The sequence below is a fragment of the Eumetopias jubatus genome, unplaced genomic scaffold, assembly GCF_037043125.1.
Source record: "Eumetopias jubatus isolate StellerSeaLion01/CBP00866 unplaced genomic scaffold, mEumJub1_p1.0 scaffold_1, whole genome shotgun sequence".
Lineage (NCBI taxonomy): Eukaryota > Metazoa > Chordata > Mammalia > Carnivora > Otariidae > Eumetopias > Eumetopias jubatus.
The window spans coordinates 5,795,880-5,813,799 of record NW_028274807.1 but is presented as its reverse complement, the minus strand read 5'-3'; the positions used below and the strand labels follow the sequence as shown (position 1 = coordinate 5,813,799).

The 17,920-nt window shown below is 43.1% G+C and overlaps 1 protein-coding gene across 1 annotated transcript in view; it reads right to left on the bottom strand.

The window, feature by feature from the left end:
• The window catches only part of DSCAM (DS cell adhesion molecule), a 672,449-nt gene that overhangs the window by 231,075 nt on the left and 423,454 nt on the right, over positions 1-17,920 (bottom strand). The window contains exon 11 of the mRNA XM_028126500.2: positions 1,260-1,433. Coding sequence (XP_027982301.1) covers positions 1,260-1,433 — 174 coding nt within the window. The remainder of the gene's footprint in view (positions 1-1,259; positions 1,434-17,920) is intronic.

Genomic DNA, 17,920 nt, shown 5'->3' with positions numbered 1-17,920 from the left:
CAAAATATATTTCTTTTACTGGGGAAAAATGGATCAATATTGGTTCACGTTGGTCCTCAGCTCTTGGGTTTCCTTAATATTTCATCAATTTATTATTTTTTAATTACCATTTCAATTCTGGATTTAAATGATCTGACAATTTGTCTTCAGACTCTTGCAAATCAGTTCCTCCAGAGTATGAAATTTAGAAGTCAAATTTATGTATTGGACATCTACAAAACATATTTTAAAGCAACGCTATTTCAGAACTGTAATTTTTTCATGATATAAAAGTATAGCAAAGAAATAGTTTGATATTTTCATTGTTATGTTGGAAATAATGGACTAACTAGAATAAATTCTTAGTGAAATAAAACGGAGACCAGTCTTTGTGCAGCTAGCTTAAATCTCTCTCTCTCTATCTCACATACACACACACACCACTTAGTTTCACTTTTAAATTCAATCCCCCTAATAAGTGATATGGCAGAGGTCCTTTCCAGCCTATCAATAATACAATTAAAATAAAAAAGAGAAAGGCTGATCAAAGCCTTTTTGAAAGAAATCACAATTTACCCAACAGAAAATTATACACATGGGCAAAGACATGTCATTGGCTGTAAACTAGATGCAGAGCCATTTGCTAAAAAGCAGCACTAAGTGAAAGTTGGCCCATTTCATGTCCTTTCTTTGGTGCTTCAGTTACCAAAGTCCAAAATAATTTCATCATATGTTGCCCTTTCCTATGAAATGGGTCAACAACACGGACCCTAGGCATGGTGCTACATGTTTCCGTCTTGTTGTAGTTGTGTGTCTTTGGTAATGAGGGTTCTGCTTGATTTCATAAGGACCTTTAAAAGGAAACCTATGGCCAAGCCAGTTTGCAAATAATAAAATGCATAGATTCAGACCTCTGAAAAGAGCGCATACGAGACCATGCATTAGGCTCTTCTGCAATAAAATCAACAGAGTAGGAATGCGGGTGCTAAAGGAGAGGCCCACTCACCTGCTGGGTTGCCCAGAGCCTGTACCCGTGGCCATGGGAACCAAAGGGGGAGGAGCATGTGGCCCCAGACACCAGGGCACACGGTCGGGCTATTGCAACTCGTTGGCTTTTTGCCCTCGTTTTCAGTTGTGTTCCCAAGGAGAGCAAAACCTTAAGCCTCATCTGTGGCGAACCAATGTTTTGTTTTGTTTTTAAACAAGTCTGTATGGAGACAATGGCAAATTGAATCACAGAAAGACCTATTTAGGTAAAACAAAGCATTCTTCTTCCTTACTTTTGACCGTGAGGTACATGGACTTGCTGACGTCCGCGCCCACATCGTTGCTGACCTTGCACAGGTAGTAGCCGCTGTCTTCCTCCACGACGTGCTTGATCAACAAGGACCCGTTGCTCAGGACCTGAATTCGGCCATTGAGGGCAATGGGTTGGAACTGGGGAACCCCAGCACCTGGAGGAGAAGAGAAAGGAGGGAAAATGATGCAATGTGAGCAAATATGGGGAGACAGTGAGCTCAAGTTCACCCAGACTAGTAAAGAGAAGGGAAGGGTATTTCACATACAGAGGGCAGTCATGGGAGCCACCATTTTTTTTTTTCCCAATGTGGACATTCCTGTTTGGAGAGAATTACATTTACTTCAAATGACACTATCTCCAACTCTGGGATAGAGTAAGAGATCTTACAGGTTGTTTCTCCACACACACACACACACACCCAAAAATACAAATTTGATGAGCGTTAAGGAGCTGATAAATTATTCAAAGACATGGCTGTGGAACAAGCACAGGAGTGGATGTCTCTCCTGAGATGAAAGAGAAGCCTTGTGTCCCCAGGGAATTCATACGAAGGTAAACAAGGCGTGCCCTAGGGACAGGGCCCTGGAAGACTCTGCTTGCAGCACACACCTGAGTCTACAAGTATTGCAGGTTTCTCTTCTAAGCATGGTCATATCCCAGTCTAGAAACACATGTATGTCAATATCATTTAATGTTATTTAAATAAATAAGTCAGGTCATGCCACTAAGATAGCACAGTATTCAAACACTACTCTCCTCAGAGTATTGTGTTCAAGGAGATAATGCCACGGATGAGATATGTTGTGGTCATAGATGTGATAGGACTCACATGGGAGATCCCTACGAAACTAATCTTTTTTAGAAATAATGAAAAGCAGGACTATGGTCTCTGGAGAGTTCTGGGAAGGTGATGTTTGGATTAATCTGCTACATTGCTTCCCCCTGTGTGAGGGGCATTGGATGGGACTAGGAGAGTATGATCCAAGCTTTGAAGGGCTGAAAGAGTGTCTCTATTTTGTGACTAGAGTCTGAGGATTTAGGGAGAGGGCTCAGGGGTGAGGACCAATTCCATCTTCCTGGAGAAAGCTCACAGCGTGAGCCAAGTGTGTGCTCTAGAGAGGGCCTGCTGGTCTCCGTGGCCCCCGATCCTGCATGGGAGCTGAGCACGTGCCCTGTCACCATACTCCTCATGCAGGAAACCTCGGACTTTACAGCCGGGGGCAGGAGAAGGGAGACGTCCTCCTGCTGTCTCTGTGCCAAACTGATCACTTACCTATTGGTACCTCTCAGCTCACAGTGACAGAGACGGTGGCTGTGCCTTCCCTTCCTTCATTTCTATACCAGGCATCAGCCCCACCAAAGGGACAAGGGACACTTGTCAAGGGGACATTTCACACGGAATAAGAAGGATAAGCAGAATCCCTACAACAGGTGGTTTTTATCAAAACAGAACTGCTACAGAGGGAATAGGAAAAATGGAATTAAAAAAAAAAGAGTTCCAGGGGAGGGGGGTGGGGGGGTGGGTTAGCCCGGTGATGGGTATTAAGGAGGGCACGTCCTGCGTGGAGCGCTGGGTGTTACACGCAAACAATGAATCGTGGAACACTACATCCAAAGCTAATGACGTAAGGTATGGTGATGAACATAACATAATAAAATAAAATTGAAAAAAATAGAGTTCTGCTATGGCTAAGGATGGAGGAAGACACAAAAGAATGTCCCTTTCATTTTAACAACAAAAAAGAGAGGCTGTTAATCTACAAAATCATTCTTCTCTTTGAGTAATTCAGAAAGCTGAAGTCATAGGTGACTAGGTAAACTCAGTTGCAGCATTAAAAGCCCTGCAAGGAGCTGTGGGTATATAAAGAGTTGCACCTTGGGCACAGGACGGGAGGCCAAGGACCTCGGCATAAAAGAGGACAAGAAGTAAAGAACTGGAAATAAGTACGACCTACCACAACCTCTACTTCTCTTTTACACACCAGGGCCAAAATTCAATAAGATATTGAGACACACAAAAAAGCAAGAAAAATGGTCCAGAGAAAAAAGTATCAACAGAATTTGGCTTGGAGCTCTCTCAGACAAGGCCTTTATAATGATTATAGTTAATATCCATAGACAGGTGGGAGGTTCAGAAAGAATCCCAAAACTGTTAAACTATATATATAAGAGACAAAATGATAAAAAGAGAGAGAACCACGATATTAGTATGAAGAAATTCTTAAATAAGCTAGTCAGCAGGTTATACACAACAGAGGAAAAAATGGTGAATTTGAAGCTAGGTCAATGGAAAATATCCAAATTTAAAGAAAAAGTGTAAAAGAGTGAAAAATGCAAAATGGATTGTCATGGAGTTCTGAAACTATATAAAATGTTCTAACATTGAGAATTACAGTCTCAAAAGGAGAAGAAAATAAGGGGCAGGAGAAATAAGATTTGAAATGCAGAAGACTTGAATACCACTACTAATCAATTTGATTTAACTGACATTTACAGAACTCTGCACCCCACAATAGCAGAAGACACACTGGTTTTGAGGGCACATTTGACACTTGTCAAAATAGATGATATTATTAGTCATAATACAAATGTCAGCAGATGTTATGAAATAAAAATAATATACGTTATGTGTTCTGTTTCCACAGCAAAACTAAAATTGAAACCAATAACACAAATATGTCTGGAAAAACACCCAAATATTTGAAAACTAAACAACACATTTCTCATATCTCATGATTCAAAGAAGAAATGACCAGAGTAACTAGAAAAACACATATATTTTGAGTTGAACAAGGATATAAAAACGCCATAGCAAAATTTTGGGGATGCAGTTAAAAGCAGTAATTAGATGGAAGTTTGTAGTATTTAATTATTGTATTAGAAAAGGAAGGAGATCACAAATCAGATATCTAAGCATTCACCTTAAGAAGCTATTCCAAGAAGGGCAAGGAAAACCCAAAGTAAGGAAAAGGAAGAAAATAATAAAGAGGAAAACTGAAACCAGTGAAATACAAAACAGAAAAAAGATAGAGAAAAATCAAAACCAAAAGCCAGTTCTTTGAAAAAAAGAAAAGAACAATATAACAAGTGAGCCACTCACTGGATTGATGAGGAAGAGAGAAGATACAAGTTACAAATAACCATAATGAAAGTGGCCATCACCACACCCCTTACTTGGACTGAAAGGATGATGGCATCATATCAGGAATAACTTCGTGCCAATGAATTTGACGACTTAGATTGAATAGATACATTTCTTGAAAAACAAGACTATCAAAGGTCACTCAAGAAAAAGTGGATGAAGTTAATAGTTCTATATCTAACAAATTAATTTATAGTTAAAAACCTTCACCACATCACACACATCAAAAAACTAATGATGTATTGTATGGTGACTACCTAACGTAATAAAATTAAACAAAAAAAAATGAAAAAACCTTCCATGAGCAACACCAGACTCACTAGTAAATATTACCTAATACTTAAAGAAATAAAATTAATTTTACACGAACTCTTACAGAAAATACAAAATCAATTTACAATTGATTTTATGAGGCCAGCGTCATCTTGATATTAAAGTCAGATGAAAACCTTATGAGAAAAGAGAACTACAGACCAATATTCCTAATGAATACAGACATAAATCCTTAACATTACCAAATCGGGTGTATCAACATGCACACAACAGTGCATCATGGCCAAATGAGATTTACTCCAGGAATGCAAGGTTGGCTTAAATTCAGAAACTTGTCAATGAAACTCACTATATCAACAGACCAAAAAAGAAATACAATATGACCAATTGAAGAGATACAGTTTTGTTTTTCTTTTTTACAGAATTCAACATCCTGATAAAATCTCATAGCAAACTAGGAAGAGAATGAACTAACCTGATAAAAGGTTTCTACAGAAAACTCATAACTAAATCATACATAATCAAAAAGAACCTCCAAAAAATTGCTAGAATCATAGTGAGCTTAGCAGAGTCATGGGATATATCAATATAAACAATTCAAAATTAATTTTATTTATACGTATATTAGTTACAAACAATTGGAAATTGAATTTTTAAAAAGATTTTATTTATTTATTTGACAGAGAAAGACACAGCGAGAGTGGGGACACAAGCAGGGGGCGTGGGAGAGGGAGAAGCAGGCTTCCCGCTGAGCAGGGAGCCCGATGTGGGGCTCGATCCCAGGAGCCTGGGATCATGACCTGAGCCGAAGGCAGACGCTTAATGACTGAGCCACCCAGGCGCCCCTGGAAACCGAAATTAAAAAACAATATATTTGCATCAAAACATGAAATGTTTAGGAATTCATTTGAAAAGATAAGTGCATGACTGGCCCACTGAGGACTACAAAAGCTCTTGCCAACAATTAATGAAGACCAAAATAAATGGAGCATGACACCATGCTCATGGATAAAAATTCTCAATATTTTCAGACAGTAGGGGAAATCTTTTTCCATAAAAGGCCAAATAGTAAATATTTTAGGCTTTGCAGGCCACAGTGTTTCCACTATGTACTTCTGTCACTGGGGCACAAGAGTGGCCATAGAAAATGTACAAACAAAGCAGTATGACTGGGCTCCAATAACATCTATTTAGAAAGACTGCTTGTGGGCAGGTTTTGACTCATGCCCCACATCTGGCTGACATCTGGTTTAAAGATATGGAAGAAAGTACACCGCTCTAAGACAATTGTAAAGTTGGAAGGTGGAGCATATACAAATAATACACATTTGGATTAGTTTTGTGTCACATATCTGATGTATTAAATATCATAACATTTTAAGTAGACAAAATTTAAATTATCTTATTCATAAAGAACTCAAAATCAGGGGTGAAAAGTTTTAAAGACATAATAGTGTTTTGCTTTTATAACTGCAACACATTGGGGCACCTGGGTGGCTCAGTCTGTTAAGCGTCTGCCTTCAGCTCAAGTCATGATCTCAGGGTCCTGGAATCGAGCCCCATGTCGGGCCCCCTGCTCAGTGGGGAGTCTGCTTCTCCCTCACCCTCTGCCCCTCTCTCCGCTCATGCTTTCTCTCTCTCTCAAATAAATAAAATCTTTTGCAACACATTGCTTTCCACATATCAGCTACTGACTATTTTCTAAAGGGAGACAGAAGGAATGATATCAAACTTATCCCTAAATCTGTTCACTCTTTGGGAATAGAGAAGTTGTCAAAATGTAGAAAATGCAAACTCAGAAACATGTGTAATATGGATCTTTTAAAATTTAATTCACACGAAATTCCCAGAGGATTTTAACAAATGTTTGATGAATTATGAACATGCCAGTAAACGAATGATTGGTTTTGAAAAAATATTTAATGAAAGCTATCTGCCAGCTTACCTATTATGGTGCAAAACTTGAGAATCCCAGATTAGGGATCTGAGAATTTTTGGTCAAAAATTCAAACAGTAAAAAAGTAAATGTCCTCTTTTTCTTAAGAGCCCAATCCCATAATTTCTCTTCCTAATATTTTATAAGCCCATATAAAAATGCGCTCTGTTTTTACCTAAACGGGATTTATTGTTCAAGTACTGAGCACCCACTGGAGGGGCAGATACTGCACATAGCTATGGTCACAAAAGACTGTGGCCTCTCTTTTCAGTCCTTCTCTGAGGCTAGTGGCCTCACTGTGGGGAATGTGAGCTACCCTATGGAGAGGCTCCCGTGAGGGTGTCCTCCAACCAGCAGTCTGTGAGGACCTGAATCCTGCCATACAACTGTGGTGTTGGAAGAGGAGACTCTTCCCAGGTTGAACCTTGACATGACTGCATCCCTGATCAACACCTTAATTGCAGTGCTGGGAGAGACCTTGAAACAGAGGACTCGGCTAAGCCATACCCGGATTCCAGACCCACGGACATAAGGAGAGAATAAGTATGCATTATTTCAAGCCACTCATTTTGAGGGTAATTTGTTACAGAGCAACAGATCACCCACACACTGAGAATCTAAGTAATGAGGTAAACTTTTTCTTCCTCAGTGTTCTCGCCTGTAAAAGTGGAAATAATACAGAATCTCCTTCATAAAGTGGTGCAGGTATTGAAGTTCTTAAACGATGGTATAGAATACAGTGAGCCCACGATATTGCTTTTTAAAATATTTCTGCTTATAATTATTTTATGATTAGCTGACTGTCTATCTTTCTTACTCCACAAGAATAAGGACCATGTTGCAAGGAGCCTCTCCATTTATCAATCAATCCAATAACAGAGCGGAAGGTGATCTCTCAGGTTAATGCTTGGAGTGGAAATCTGCACATTTAGTGTTGAAGTGCATGGCTAACATGCTTACTGAAGGACACATCAATTTCATTTCCATCAGTGCTGGCTGAGGGTTCATTTCTTCCTCACACACGTACGTGATCGATCTTTTTGATCTTCACCAATAAAATATATATCTCATTATTTTAATTTGCACATTTTGACTATTTTTTGTATTTTTCTTTGTTTTTAAGCATCTTTTCATGAATGTATTGGCAATTTGCAAATATTTTTTTTGGTGAACAGTCCATCCATAACTTTGGCCTATGTATCTATTGGACTTTCTGTCTTTTTCTTCTTCATTTGCCAAAGCACTTTGGGTCTTAAGCATTACTATATCCCTATTTTGCACAAATTTATTTTTGTTCTTTTTTTTTTTAAAAATCAGGATTGGATGTCAAGTATTAGCAACTACTTTTCATTATCTATTGAAATGATCATATGCCTTTTCTCCTATAAAAGTTGACTGTATGTCTTAAAAATTTGGTTTTATAAATAGGAAAATTCCTTTTTATGGATCACATGTTCTTTAGGATAAGGATAAGGGGATATTATTAGGACTTAAAATCAAAGCAAAAGCCTTTAATTTTTATTTAAGTGCCTAAATTTGGTCCACATTTTGAAAACCTGTAAAGGCTATTGATGCCCTTCTCAAAGTTAACGGCAAGAAAGGAGCCAGATCTAGTTCAAAGCACACAACCTAAAAATTCAGCCAAATGTAGGATTTAAAGAGTATATCCACATGGCAGAAAACCAGGAAATCTGAAGATGCAATGGGATTTGTAAATTATGTAAAACTGTGTACAAAACCCTAAAAAAATCTAATGAAATGCTGATACAGCATGAGCCAGTTATAGGATCATTCATGTCAAAAACATGTATGTTTTCTTTTTCTTAAAGACTTTTCACCAGAAAAATACTTGTAATATTTGACACATTTATACCAAAGAATTACAACAGAGAATTTAACTATGTTGCTAAGCTGTCTCAACTAAATAGCAGAAAAGGATTATCTATTAATTCCTATCTAGGTTGAGAGAAGCCTCTTCATTACTAAAAGGTCTGAACAAAGACAGAACTAAAGCATAAATACATTTGAAAAAAACATTAAATGTTTTTTTCATGAGGAAATGAACCTAACTTGAAGGGTCACACAATGTATAAATCTGATCATAGTTGCTAAACAGAATAATAGTGAACCAATTCATCTACCATAAGAACAGCAGTCCCAAGGATTAGTATTTGTTTAATTTAAGGGAAGTAGACTTTGTCACAGTCTGATACAATTATCAGTCATCCACTTTAGGTTCATCATTATTGTAAAGAGCAAAATTTAACACGGTGGCTACAATATTCAAAATTCTGTAATCTTGTTGCCATGAGGTAAGCACTCTGGGTAATTAGCTAGAGGATACACTATAGCAGCCAGAAGTCATTAATTAAAAAGCTGTCCAATTTCTGTGGCTAGCTGGGGTCAAGTGGGGACAGTTTTAAGGCTCTATTACACGAAAAGACAATGTTAAAGTATTATGTAAGGCACATACTGAATTACTGGGTGTGTTAATGCTGTGTGACCTTTCTTATTTATGGAAAGATATGCTTGGCAGTGTTTCCAAAGACTGAGGGAGTGGGCACACGGGGAAGAGAACAGCCAAGTGTCACCAAGAGAATCCACTTGGAAGGCAGCAGTGAAGATGGTGATTGATTCATCTTTTCTTCGACTCTTAGGTCATCACTGGTCTGTAGTGAGAGCACTTGGCTAAAGAGTCAGAAGAATTGGAAACTTACAAACTGTGCTCCTGAGCAAAGAGCTTATTTTCTCTGCACTTAATTTCATCGGACATGCAACACGAAGAACAACGCATTTCTTCTATGCTTGACAGATTGTTGTTCACCAAAGGCAGCAAGACTGTGTGGATGTGAGCATAAACGCCTGCATAAGAACTGAAAAAAGTTGGCCAATGACCACATGCAGAGAGTCTCCCTAGCACGGTGGAATGATGTTGATTTGAAGTCAAACAGAACAGTGGAAAGGAGATCTCTCTCTATGCTCCCTGGGCTGCACCCAAATGGTAAGGCTGAGAGCACATCCCTCTCCCCACCAAGGAATCAAAAACACAATCCCTTTTATCCTTAAGGAGCAGGTGTTTCCCTGAGGAATGAGTTTGTTTTGCTTGCTCAGGGAGGTGGTTTTCCTTGTCTTGGAAGAGTTGGTGGGTTGCAGGGAGTGAGTAGCTAGAAAAACAGAAGCAGATATGGGAGGGGGAGAGCAAGTGGCAACAACAGCGGCAGCGTGGCACCTGCTCCAGGGTGAGCAGCTGCAAAAGGAACCATTGCTCAGTGACCGAGTGCTGAGTTCTGGTGTCTCATTCTGGAGAAGAGCCCAGAAGTGGGCAGAGGCATGGTCCGGAGGCACTGGTCCAGGTCCAGGTCTAAAGGAAGAAGCTTCCAGGCTGTACAGCACGTGCATTTGACATTTGTCCATATGCTTGCATCGGATATTCTGTGCCCATCCTCAGCCTCCTGGTACCCTTCTGATCTCTTCCCTAAATTACAGGGATTGGAAGCTTGAGAAAACCCATTTCCTTCTGAATTGTCACCAGGCCCCGGTTTATATTTTACCAGCGAGAGGCACTTGAATACAGTTTGGAAGGTTCAGGGAACGAAAAACTACCATTCTCCTTCAGAAGCAACAAGCTGGGGAAGAGGCAGATGATGAACATCACTTCCGGGAGGACGTCACTTCCGGAAAAAGGTCACTTCCGGGAGAACATCACTCCCGGGAGAACACATCACTGCTCTTGAGCCAGGGGCGGCTGTAGCCACAGACGGGAGTAGCTTCTTATAATTCCCATGTTTCTCGAGCTCCTGACAGGTAGCTGGGTTTCTCCCACCCTTCCCAAAATTTTGCATGCATCTAATTCCTGGTATTAAGTCTTTTTTTTTTTCATAAAACACCACACCTCAACTAGGACAGCATCAAAGTTACTTATTTTGTAGATCTGCATATAATTGTGCTCACTGTGCAATTCCGTTTCTTTCCCTTCATTCCTTTATGTCTGTACTAAAGACCCCACTCCAGGGAAAACCACCTCACTTAGGTCGACTAGTTTCAGGCCTGCCCAGTCCTGGCTACCATTTGGTAGTTCGCTAGCTCAGCATGCCAGCTGCATGACTTTAACTCTATACCTAATTGGCAAGGATTCCTTTTTATCGTTAAGGTGGAACACTGGCCCCTCACTCACTCATCAGAAAATAGAACCATGAACTGACAGAAGTCATCAGGGAGTTTAAGTGACTCCATTATGCTGATGCCACCATCATTTTGCGTTGGGATTGTGGGCTGTCGGGAGCTCCTGCAGCTGCATCCACCACACAAGGCCTGCAGCCACCTCTTCCCTGGAGCAAGAGATCCCCAAACACTTGCCCTCAGTGTGGCTGCCTCTGTCTATAAGAACAACGAGGAAGAGGGCAGATGGAGGAGCGGAGAAAAAGAAGGGAAGGGAGGGAAAGATGGGCCTGGGGCCTATGGTCCTGGTGACCCTACCAAGGCTCAGGGAAATTGCAGCTTCTTTGGGTAGGGGTGGGGGAGTATCTTGGAGCACCTCCCGGGGCCACTAAACTCCACTTATTTTAGCCCAGAGGAAGGCAGAAGATTTTCATCCACGCTGAGTTCTATTCTACCATCAAAGGAAGAAAATAAAACAATATGTTGAGTATCCACCCCCTACCATTCAGCTCACAATCCTTTTCCAAGAACTCATGATGTTTGTGAGACCCATTGTCCCCATGTGGGGACCATATAAGTGGAGCTGTTTTTGTTGTACACAGGGAGCCACATTCCACCTTGAAGTCGGGTTTATTTTCACCACTATGTCACAGAGAGGTGTTGTCTTCTCCTTTTTTAGATTCTTTGAGCTCTTTCCCTGTATTAACTCCAGATTCTTGTGCTAGTGGGGACAGGGACACTGGAAAACAATTGGGTCCAATAGCCTGGATGAGCCTGGTGTGTGAGCTTGAAGCGGGTGTTGCTGGAAAGACCTAGGAGGTTGACTGTAGGTCCAGCAAACTGATGGCTCAGCGAGGTTAAACCATGGAGTTAGAGACTCAGGGAACTCTGCCCACACAGAGAACAGGGTAAGTGGTGAGCCCAGGAGTACCTGAGGGCTTGTCCCGTGCTGCGTGTTCTTCCTGTCACTCCAAGACACAGGTCTTGGGGACTGTGGATGGCCCTGGGACGTTACCTTGCCCATGGGAGAGAAGGGGTGAGCAGGACCAAGGCGAGGCATTCTAGGGCAAGCCCCTGAAGTAGGAGGAGGCTCCCGAGGGGTTACCTGAGCAGTTGGACCAGGTACTGAGCATAGTGTGCGTGTCTCAGTCTGACACTGAGCATGATACAATGGAAACATCCAGGGAACTGTTGCAAGTGTCTGCTTTTATTTCTATAGATTTGTAAACAAAAGAGTCAAGCCCCTGTTGTCCCCTGTAACAAGTCAACAATAAGCAAGGAGGGTTTGGGTAGTAGGGGCTGATGCCAAGCAACACTGGACACCTCTGGGACCTCGGTGGTAAGGGACAGCCAGGCCCTCTGACAGACTGCACCTGTGGATGCAAAAATGACCACCGTGAACGGCTTTCTGGGGACCGTGGGAGATGCCTGAACACAAGTAAAACCACCTTGCACTAAACAGCAGCAGATGCTTGGACACCTCTGAGGAAAACCAGAGCTGGGGGAGTGAAGGCTCTGCTGAGGAGGGAAGGACACAGGCAGAGGCTGGGAGAAAGGCAATCTGAGAGAAACAGGCGGGACAAGGAGGGCCTCACACCAACTGCAGGCCACTGTGTGTCCTAGAGAGCGGAAGAACACAGGAACTCTCCCAAATTAAGGGCGACCTCTCCCTCACTGGGAGGAGAGGCACAGGTGGCCTCAGAGGGCCAACAAAGCCTGGTTATCGATGGGCCGCCTTTCCACCCAGGAAAATGAAGAGGACCAAATACACCTGCAGGCAGAAGTTTACAATTTCCTTCCGTGTGCCTCAGGCACACGGAAAGAAAGCAATTAAATTATAATGGACATTTTTAAAAGATTTAAATAGGGCACGTGGGTGGCTCAGTTGATGAAGCATCTGCCTTCAGCTCAGGTCATGATCCCAGGGTCCTGGGATGGAGCCCCACAGGGAGCCTGCTTCTCTCTCTACCCCCCCTGCTTTTGCTCCCTCTTACTATCTCTCTCTCCCTCTCAAATAAATAAATAAATAAAATCTTAAAAAAAAGATTTGAATAAATAGAGAGAGTGTCCATGATATTGGCTGGGAAAGCTCAATATTTTAATGAGGTCCCTGTTCTCCACGTTAACCTTTAAATTTATTACAATCTCCCAAAGTTTTCAGAATAAATTTTTCTAGAATTTGATAAAATTATTCTGACATTCATCTAGAAGAAATAAGCAAACAAAACTCCATGTCAGAAAGACAGGACATTTTTAGGTGGGTGGGGGGATGGGGTAACCAGGGGTTGGGTATTGAGGAGGGCTCGGGATGTGATGAGCACTGGGTGTTATACGCAACTGATGAATCACTGACCTCTACATCAAAAACCAGTGACGAACTACATGTTGGCTAACTGAATTTCAATAAATAAAAAAGGGGAAAAAGAGAAAAAAGAAGGAAATACAGGACATTTTTAGAAAACAAGTCAAGAGTATCATTGTACTAGATACTAAAATATATTTGAAAGAGAGAACCCTCTAATATGCATGGTCCCAATGCCAGAACGGACAGATCAGAGTAAAAGAAAGGATCTAAAACAGATTTCAGTGGACACATTCTCTTTTTTGTAGACTATAAAGTAATTCATGTTAGTGGGGGAGAAGTTGGGCTATCCAATACATGGTTTTAGGACCCCTGGTACCCACGTGAGCTGAGGATAATGACTGCTGGTGTTCTTGACTAATTGCTATGTGCCAGGCACCAGGATAAATGCTTTCTATGAATCATCTTACTAAATCGTTACATGCATCCCCTCATTTTATCCACCAGACACACGAGGAAGCTGTGGTTCACACAGGTTAAGTAATTTTCCCGTAGTAACATAGCCAGACAGTGTTGCATCTGGTGTCTGAACTCAGCTGACTCTCTTAACAAATGATTTCCTAACTACTTCTCCTAGATTCCCACCTCACTTATTTTTCTGAAAGAAAGCCCAACTTTAATACAGCTTAGTGTAAGAACAATAGGGTTTAAGGTTTAAAGATGGCAGCATAAAGCCAGCATTTCCTCGGGTGCCTGGGTGGCTCAGTTGGTTAAGCGGCTTCGGCTCGGGTCATGATCCTGGAGTCCCGGGATCGAGTCCCACATCGGGCTCCCTGCTCGGCAGGGAGTCTGCTTCTCCCTCTGACCCTCTTCCCTCTCGTGTTCTCTGTCTCTCATTCTCTCTCTCTCAAATAAATAAATAAAATCTTCAAAAAAGAAAAAACAGAATTTCCTCTCTTCCTGGAAACCAACCATACAAGTACAAATAGGAGAAAGAGGGAACGAATATCTCAGCCACAAAGGAGGTAAATGGTAAACTCGAAGTGTACCTTGAGCAGAGCTGTGTGCAGAAAGACAAGGATAGAGGACCAGGGCTGTGAATCTGAGCAAGCATCAGGACGGGATGTGTTGTCAGAGTGGGAGCACATCCAAGGGGCCCCACCTGGGACCGCAGTGTGCCCAGGCTGGGTGGGGCTGGAGCTTTCCCTGCACCTGCTGTGGCTCTTAGAATCAGACAGGCAGGATTCAGCGAGGGACCAGATACTTGGACAAAGCAATCTCTTTGTGGGGATATGAATTCTCCTCCAATGGGAGTTCTCAAAAGGAAGCCAGCATCTAGCAAAGATGCTATGATAGAAGCAGAAAAAGCAATCAGGTGATGGGATCACACCAGAAAAATGTTGTCGTGAGTTAGATGAAAGCTGTGAACAAAACAGCCACTTGTCTAGGAAGCCAGAGCTCAAGCAAGAGTGAAATATGCACTGGCGGGAGTGGTGAAAGGAGGAGGAAAAAGGAAAGCACAAACGTGAAGGAAAAATTGGAGAGAATGCAAAGAATAGACTTGGCTCAGGTAAGAGGCATAGAAAATAAACATTAAAATATCATATTTGAGTCAACGGCTAAAAACTCAGAGAGAAAACAGCTCCTGTAGTGGATAGGTGAAGGGAGCCCTGTGATGCCAAAGAGGGGACCCTGCAGAAGAAAATGAAAAGCAGGGAAGAGAACAAATATTTACAGGTGCAATTTAGGCATTGTTTTCTTGAATTAAAGATGCTTAGAATCCACATATTAAAGAGCATACCATGGCTGAGGGACAATTGGACCCCAAATGAATGACATGAAGGCACAGACCATACATTTGCTGGACTCCAAAGTCAGCTTTTTGGTTACATGCAGCAAAATGATTCTACTGGGAATTCAGGCAGCCCCTGTTCCCTCCCTGGAAATAACGTGAGCCACCAGTCTCCTACTAGCCAAACTGGCTTTATGTGTGAAAAAGGAACAGACATGCCATTGCGAACAGAGCAGAGCTTGGAATAGTTCTCACTGGAAAACAATGGCTAAGTACCAGTGGTAGCAAAGGGTCAATGTCACAGAACAGAGGCAAATCTAAAGTTGGGCATATGGCAGCAGACCAGAGGGCGGAAGGTATGAGCTCTGACAGGGCAGAAGGCATTTATCAAAAAAAGTATGCTTGGAAAGTTCCTCATTGCTTATCCTGGGGACTGAGGGCTGTCTACAGAGAGGCTGGCACTCCTGTGCTAACGGCAGCCCCATTTGCCCTCCGGGAGCGGGCGTGCTCCGTCTCTTGTGAAAGACGCCTCCCCTTCGCTCACACCCACAGCCAGCCCATCAGCCTGGTGGATTCTGAACTGCTTCCCCTCCTGCGGGGCTGTCACCCTGATCCAAGCCATGTCATGGCTTGGGGGCCGCTAACAGGCTCCAGCCACAGGTCCGGCCTCCACACACAGGGCCGATGCACCGTCCCTGCTGGAGTGCTCTAACAGCCTCCTGGTTCAGGGGTCAGCGTGGCAGTGGAAGAAAGGGAAGACAGTCAGTGTCACCACTGTGACCCCCACTCACCCTCACCTTGGCATCGCCACATCCTTGTAATGACTGATGGGAGAGCTGACCTCCTGTGACCTCTTGGATCTCCTTTCACTCTGCCCCAGCTTCAGGGTCTTCTTCAGTGTTTCTGGAACATTCCAGGCACAAACACATTTCTGCCCCTGACTTTGGCACCGGCTGGCCCCTTGACCTTCGGCGCTTCCCCTGCAGATGTGCACAAGGCTCGTCTCCCATTTCTTTCAGGCTTCGCTAACATTACCTGCCCTCGGGCCTTCCCTGATGACCTTATCTGAAATGCAAACTACTCCCCACTCCTCTCTGACCCCCACACACTAAGGCATGCTCTGACCATTGCCCTTGAAAAGTTTCCATGAGGAAGCTTCCCTGAGGTCAGAAGTAGCCCTGTCCCTGGGCAGCCAGAGAGTGAAGGATGCCCCAGCAGGCCACACGCCAGAGCACTGGCTGATTCTTGCCAGAGCAGCCCCTCCTTGGGCCCGAGAGGCTAACACGGGGATGGTCCCCAGGACAGTGGCTGAAACCTGTTCCCACCACCATATATTTCTGGGAACACAGATGAGGCCCACTATGGTATTCAGCCCTGATTTTAAAAAGTCTCTTTGGACAAGAGGCTTTATTTGTCCGTGTGAAAGGAAAAAACAGTCAGGAGACGGAATTGGATGTTTCAGACTTGGTGCATCCATACCCAGAGTCAAAACTGTGAGAATGTTATCTTCCCACAAAGACTGATTCCTTCCCGCGCCCGCTGTCCTCAAGCCACTGCACTGACTCTGGAATTCTGCAGCCTCAGGATTAAACTGTTGCAGCTCTCAGAGGAACAACCCAAGTCCATTGTGTTTACATCTCTTTGGGTCACACATAAGGAATGCGCCCTGATGCTCTCAGTGAATATTTGATTACTGGGAACACATTCCATAAGCAAAGCTAAATTTTTCTTAAGAAACATCTTTATCACTTGTATAATTAAAATGATAATATACAATCTCCCCCTTTTCCATCGGAAGATATTTAAAAATAAGCATTGGGGCCCCTCGGTGGCTCAGTCAGTTAAGCTGCCAACTCTGGATTTAGGCTCAGGTCGTGATCTCCGGGTCCTGGGATCAAGTCCCGCACCAGGATCCTTGCTCAGCAGGGAGTCTGCTTAGGATTCTCTCTCTCCCTCTTCCTCTGTCCTTATCCCAACTTACATGCACGCTCTCTCTCTCAAATAAATCTTTAAAAATAAGCAGACCTCTTATTTAAAAAAAACAATAAAAATAAGCATAACACCGGTATTATTCATTGTAGAAACCGGCAATGGTGTAAACTGTGGAAGGTTGTGTGCAGGAATACAATTCTGGCCAGTGGCCAAGGTGTCTTGAAAGTGATAGAAATTGCTTACTCTGAGCCAGCCATTCTACTCATAGCAATTTATCCCTGGAAAAAATGGACACATACAAGGATCGGTGAGATAGAGTCACCATGACATTTTTAGGATAGTGAAAACTCAGAAGAATGCTAACATACACTACACAGCAAAGAGCGTTGGACGCACCTAACTGCCAAGGGTCCACCCTCCCCTCTTAACTTCATGAAGTAGCCCAAATTGTAGGCATGGTGGCCACGTGCGTTGTTACAAAGCATCTCGCAGACCCCTATGGGGTTTTTTGTTGGTTTGTTGGTTTTGACGCTTATTACCAGATTTATTAGAGAAATCTCTACTCAAGGTAAAAGGCAGGGAGGGGCGGTGGGTATGGGGAGCCGGGACCGGGCCTGCCTAGGCTCCCAGGACCGGCAGTGGTTGCAGTTAGAGTGGTGCCCATAGCTCTGGGTTTGACCAAGACAGCACTCTGTGCCCGATGAGGCTGCATTCTGGATTGTCACATGCCAGACCACCAGGGTTGAGCACATGGAACCCACAGGGAGAATTAAGACACAAGTGGTTTGCAGTTTCATTGTTTTGAAATCAGTTTGACCGTAAAAATGAGACTGGGGTGGGACCAGCGATGCAACTGAGGCACCAGAGAAAAGGTGGGGGAGGGGCTGGCCCCAAGTGCGGGCCAGCAGAACTGATTTATGGACATTCTGGAGAGGTCCCTGCAGGGGGATGACTCAGGTCGGGTGGCAGCTCTCTCCCTTCCGTGGAAAAGTTGGAAGTGGCCGTGGAGCTTAGTGGTGGGAGCTGCTTGCCAACAGGGGCAGAACAAAGGTATAAGCAGTTTGGGTCCCTGATACCCCAGAGGAAAAAACAAACTGGTGCTGAAC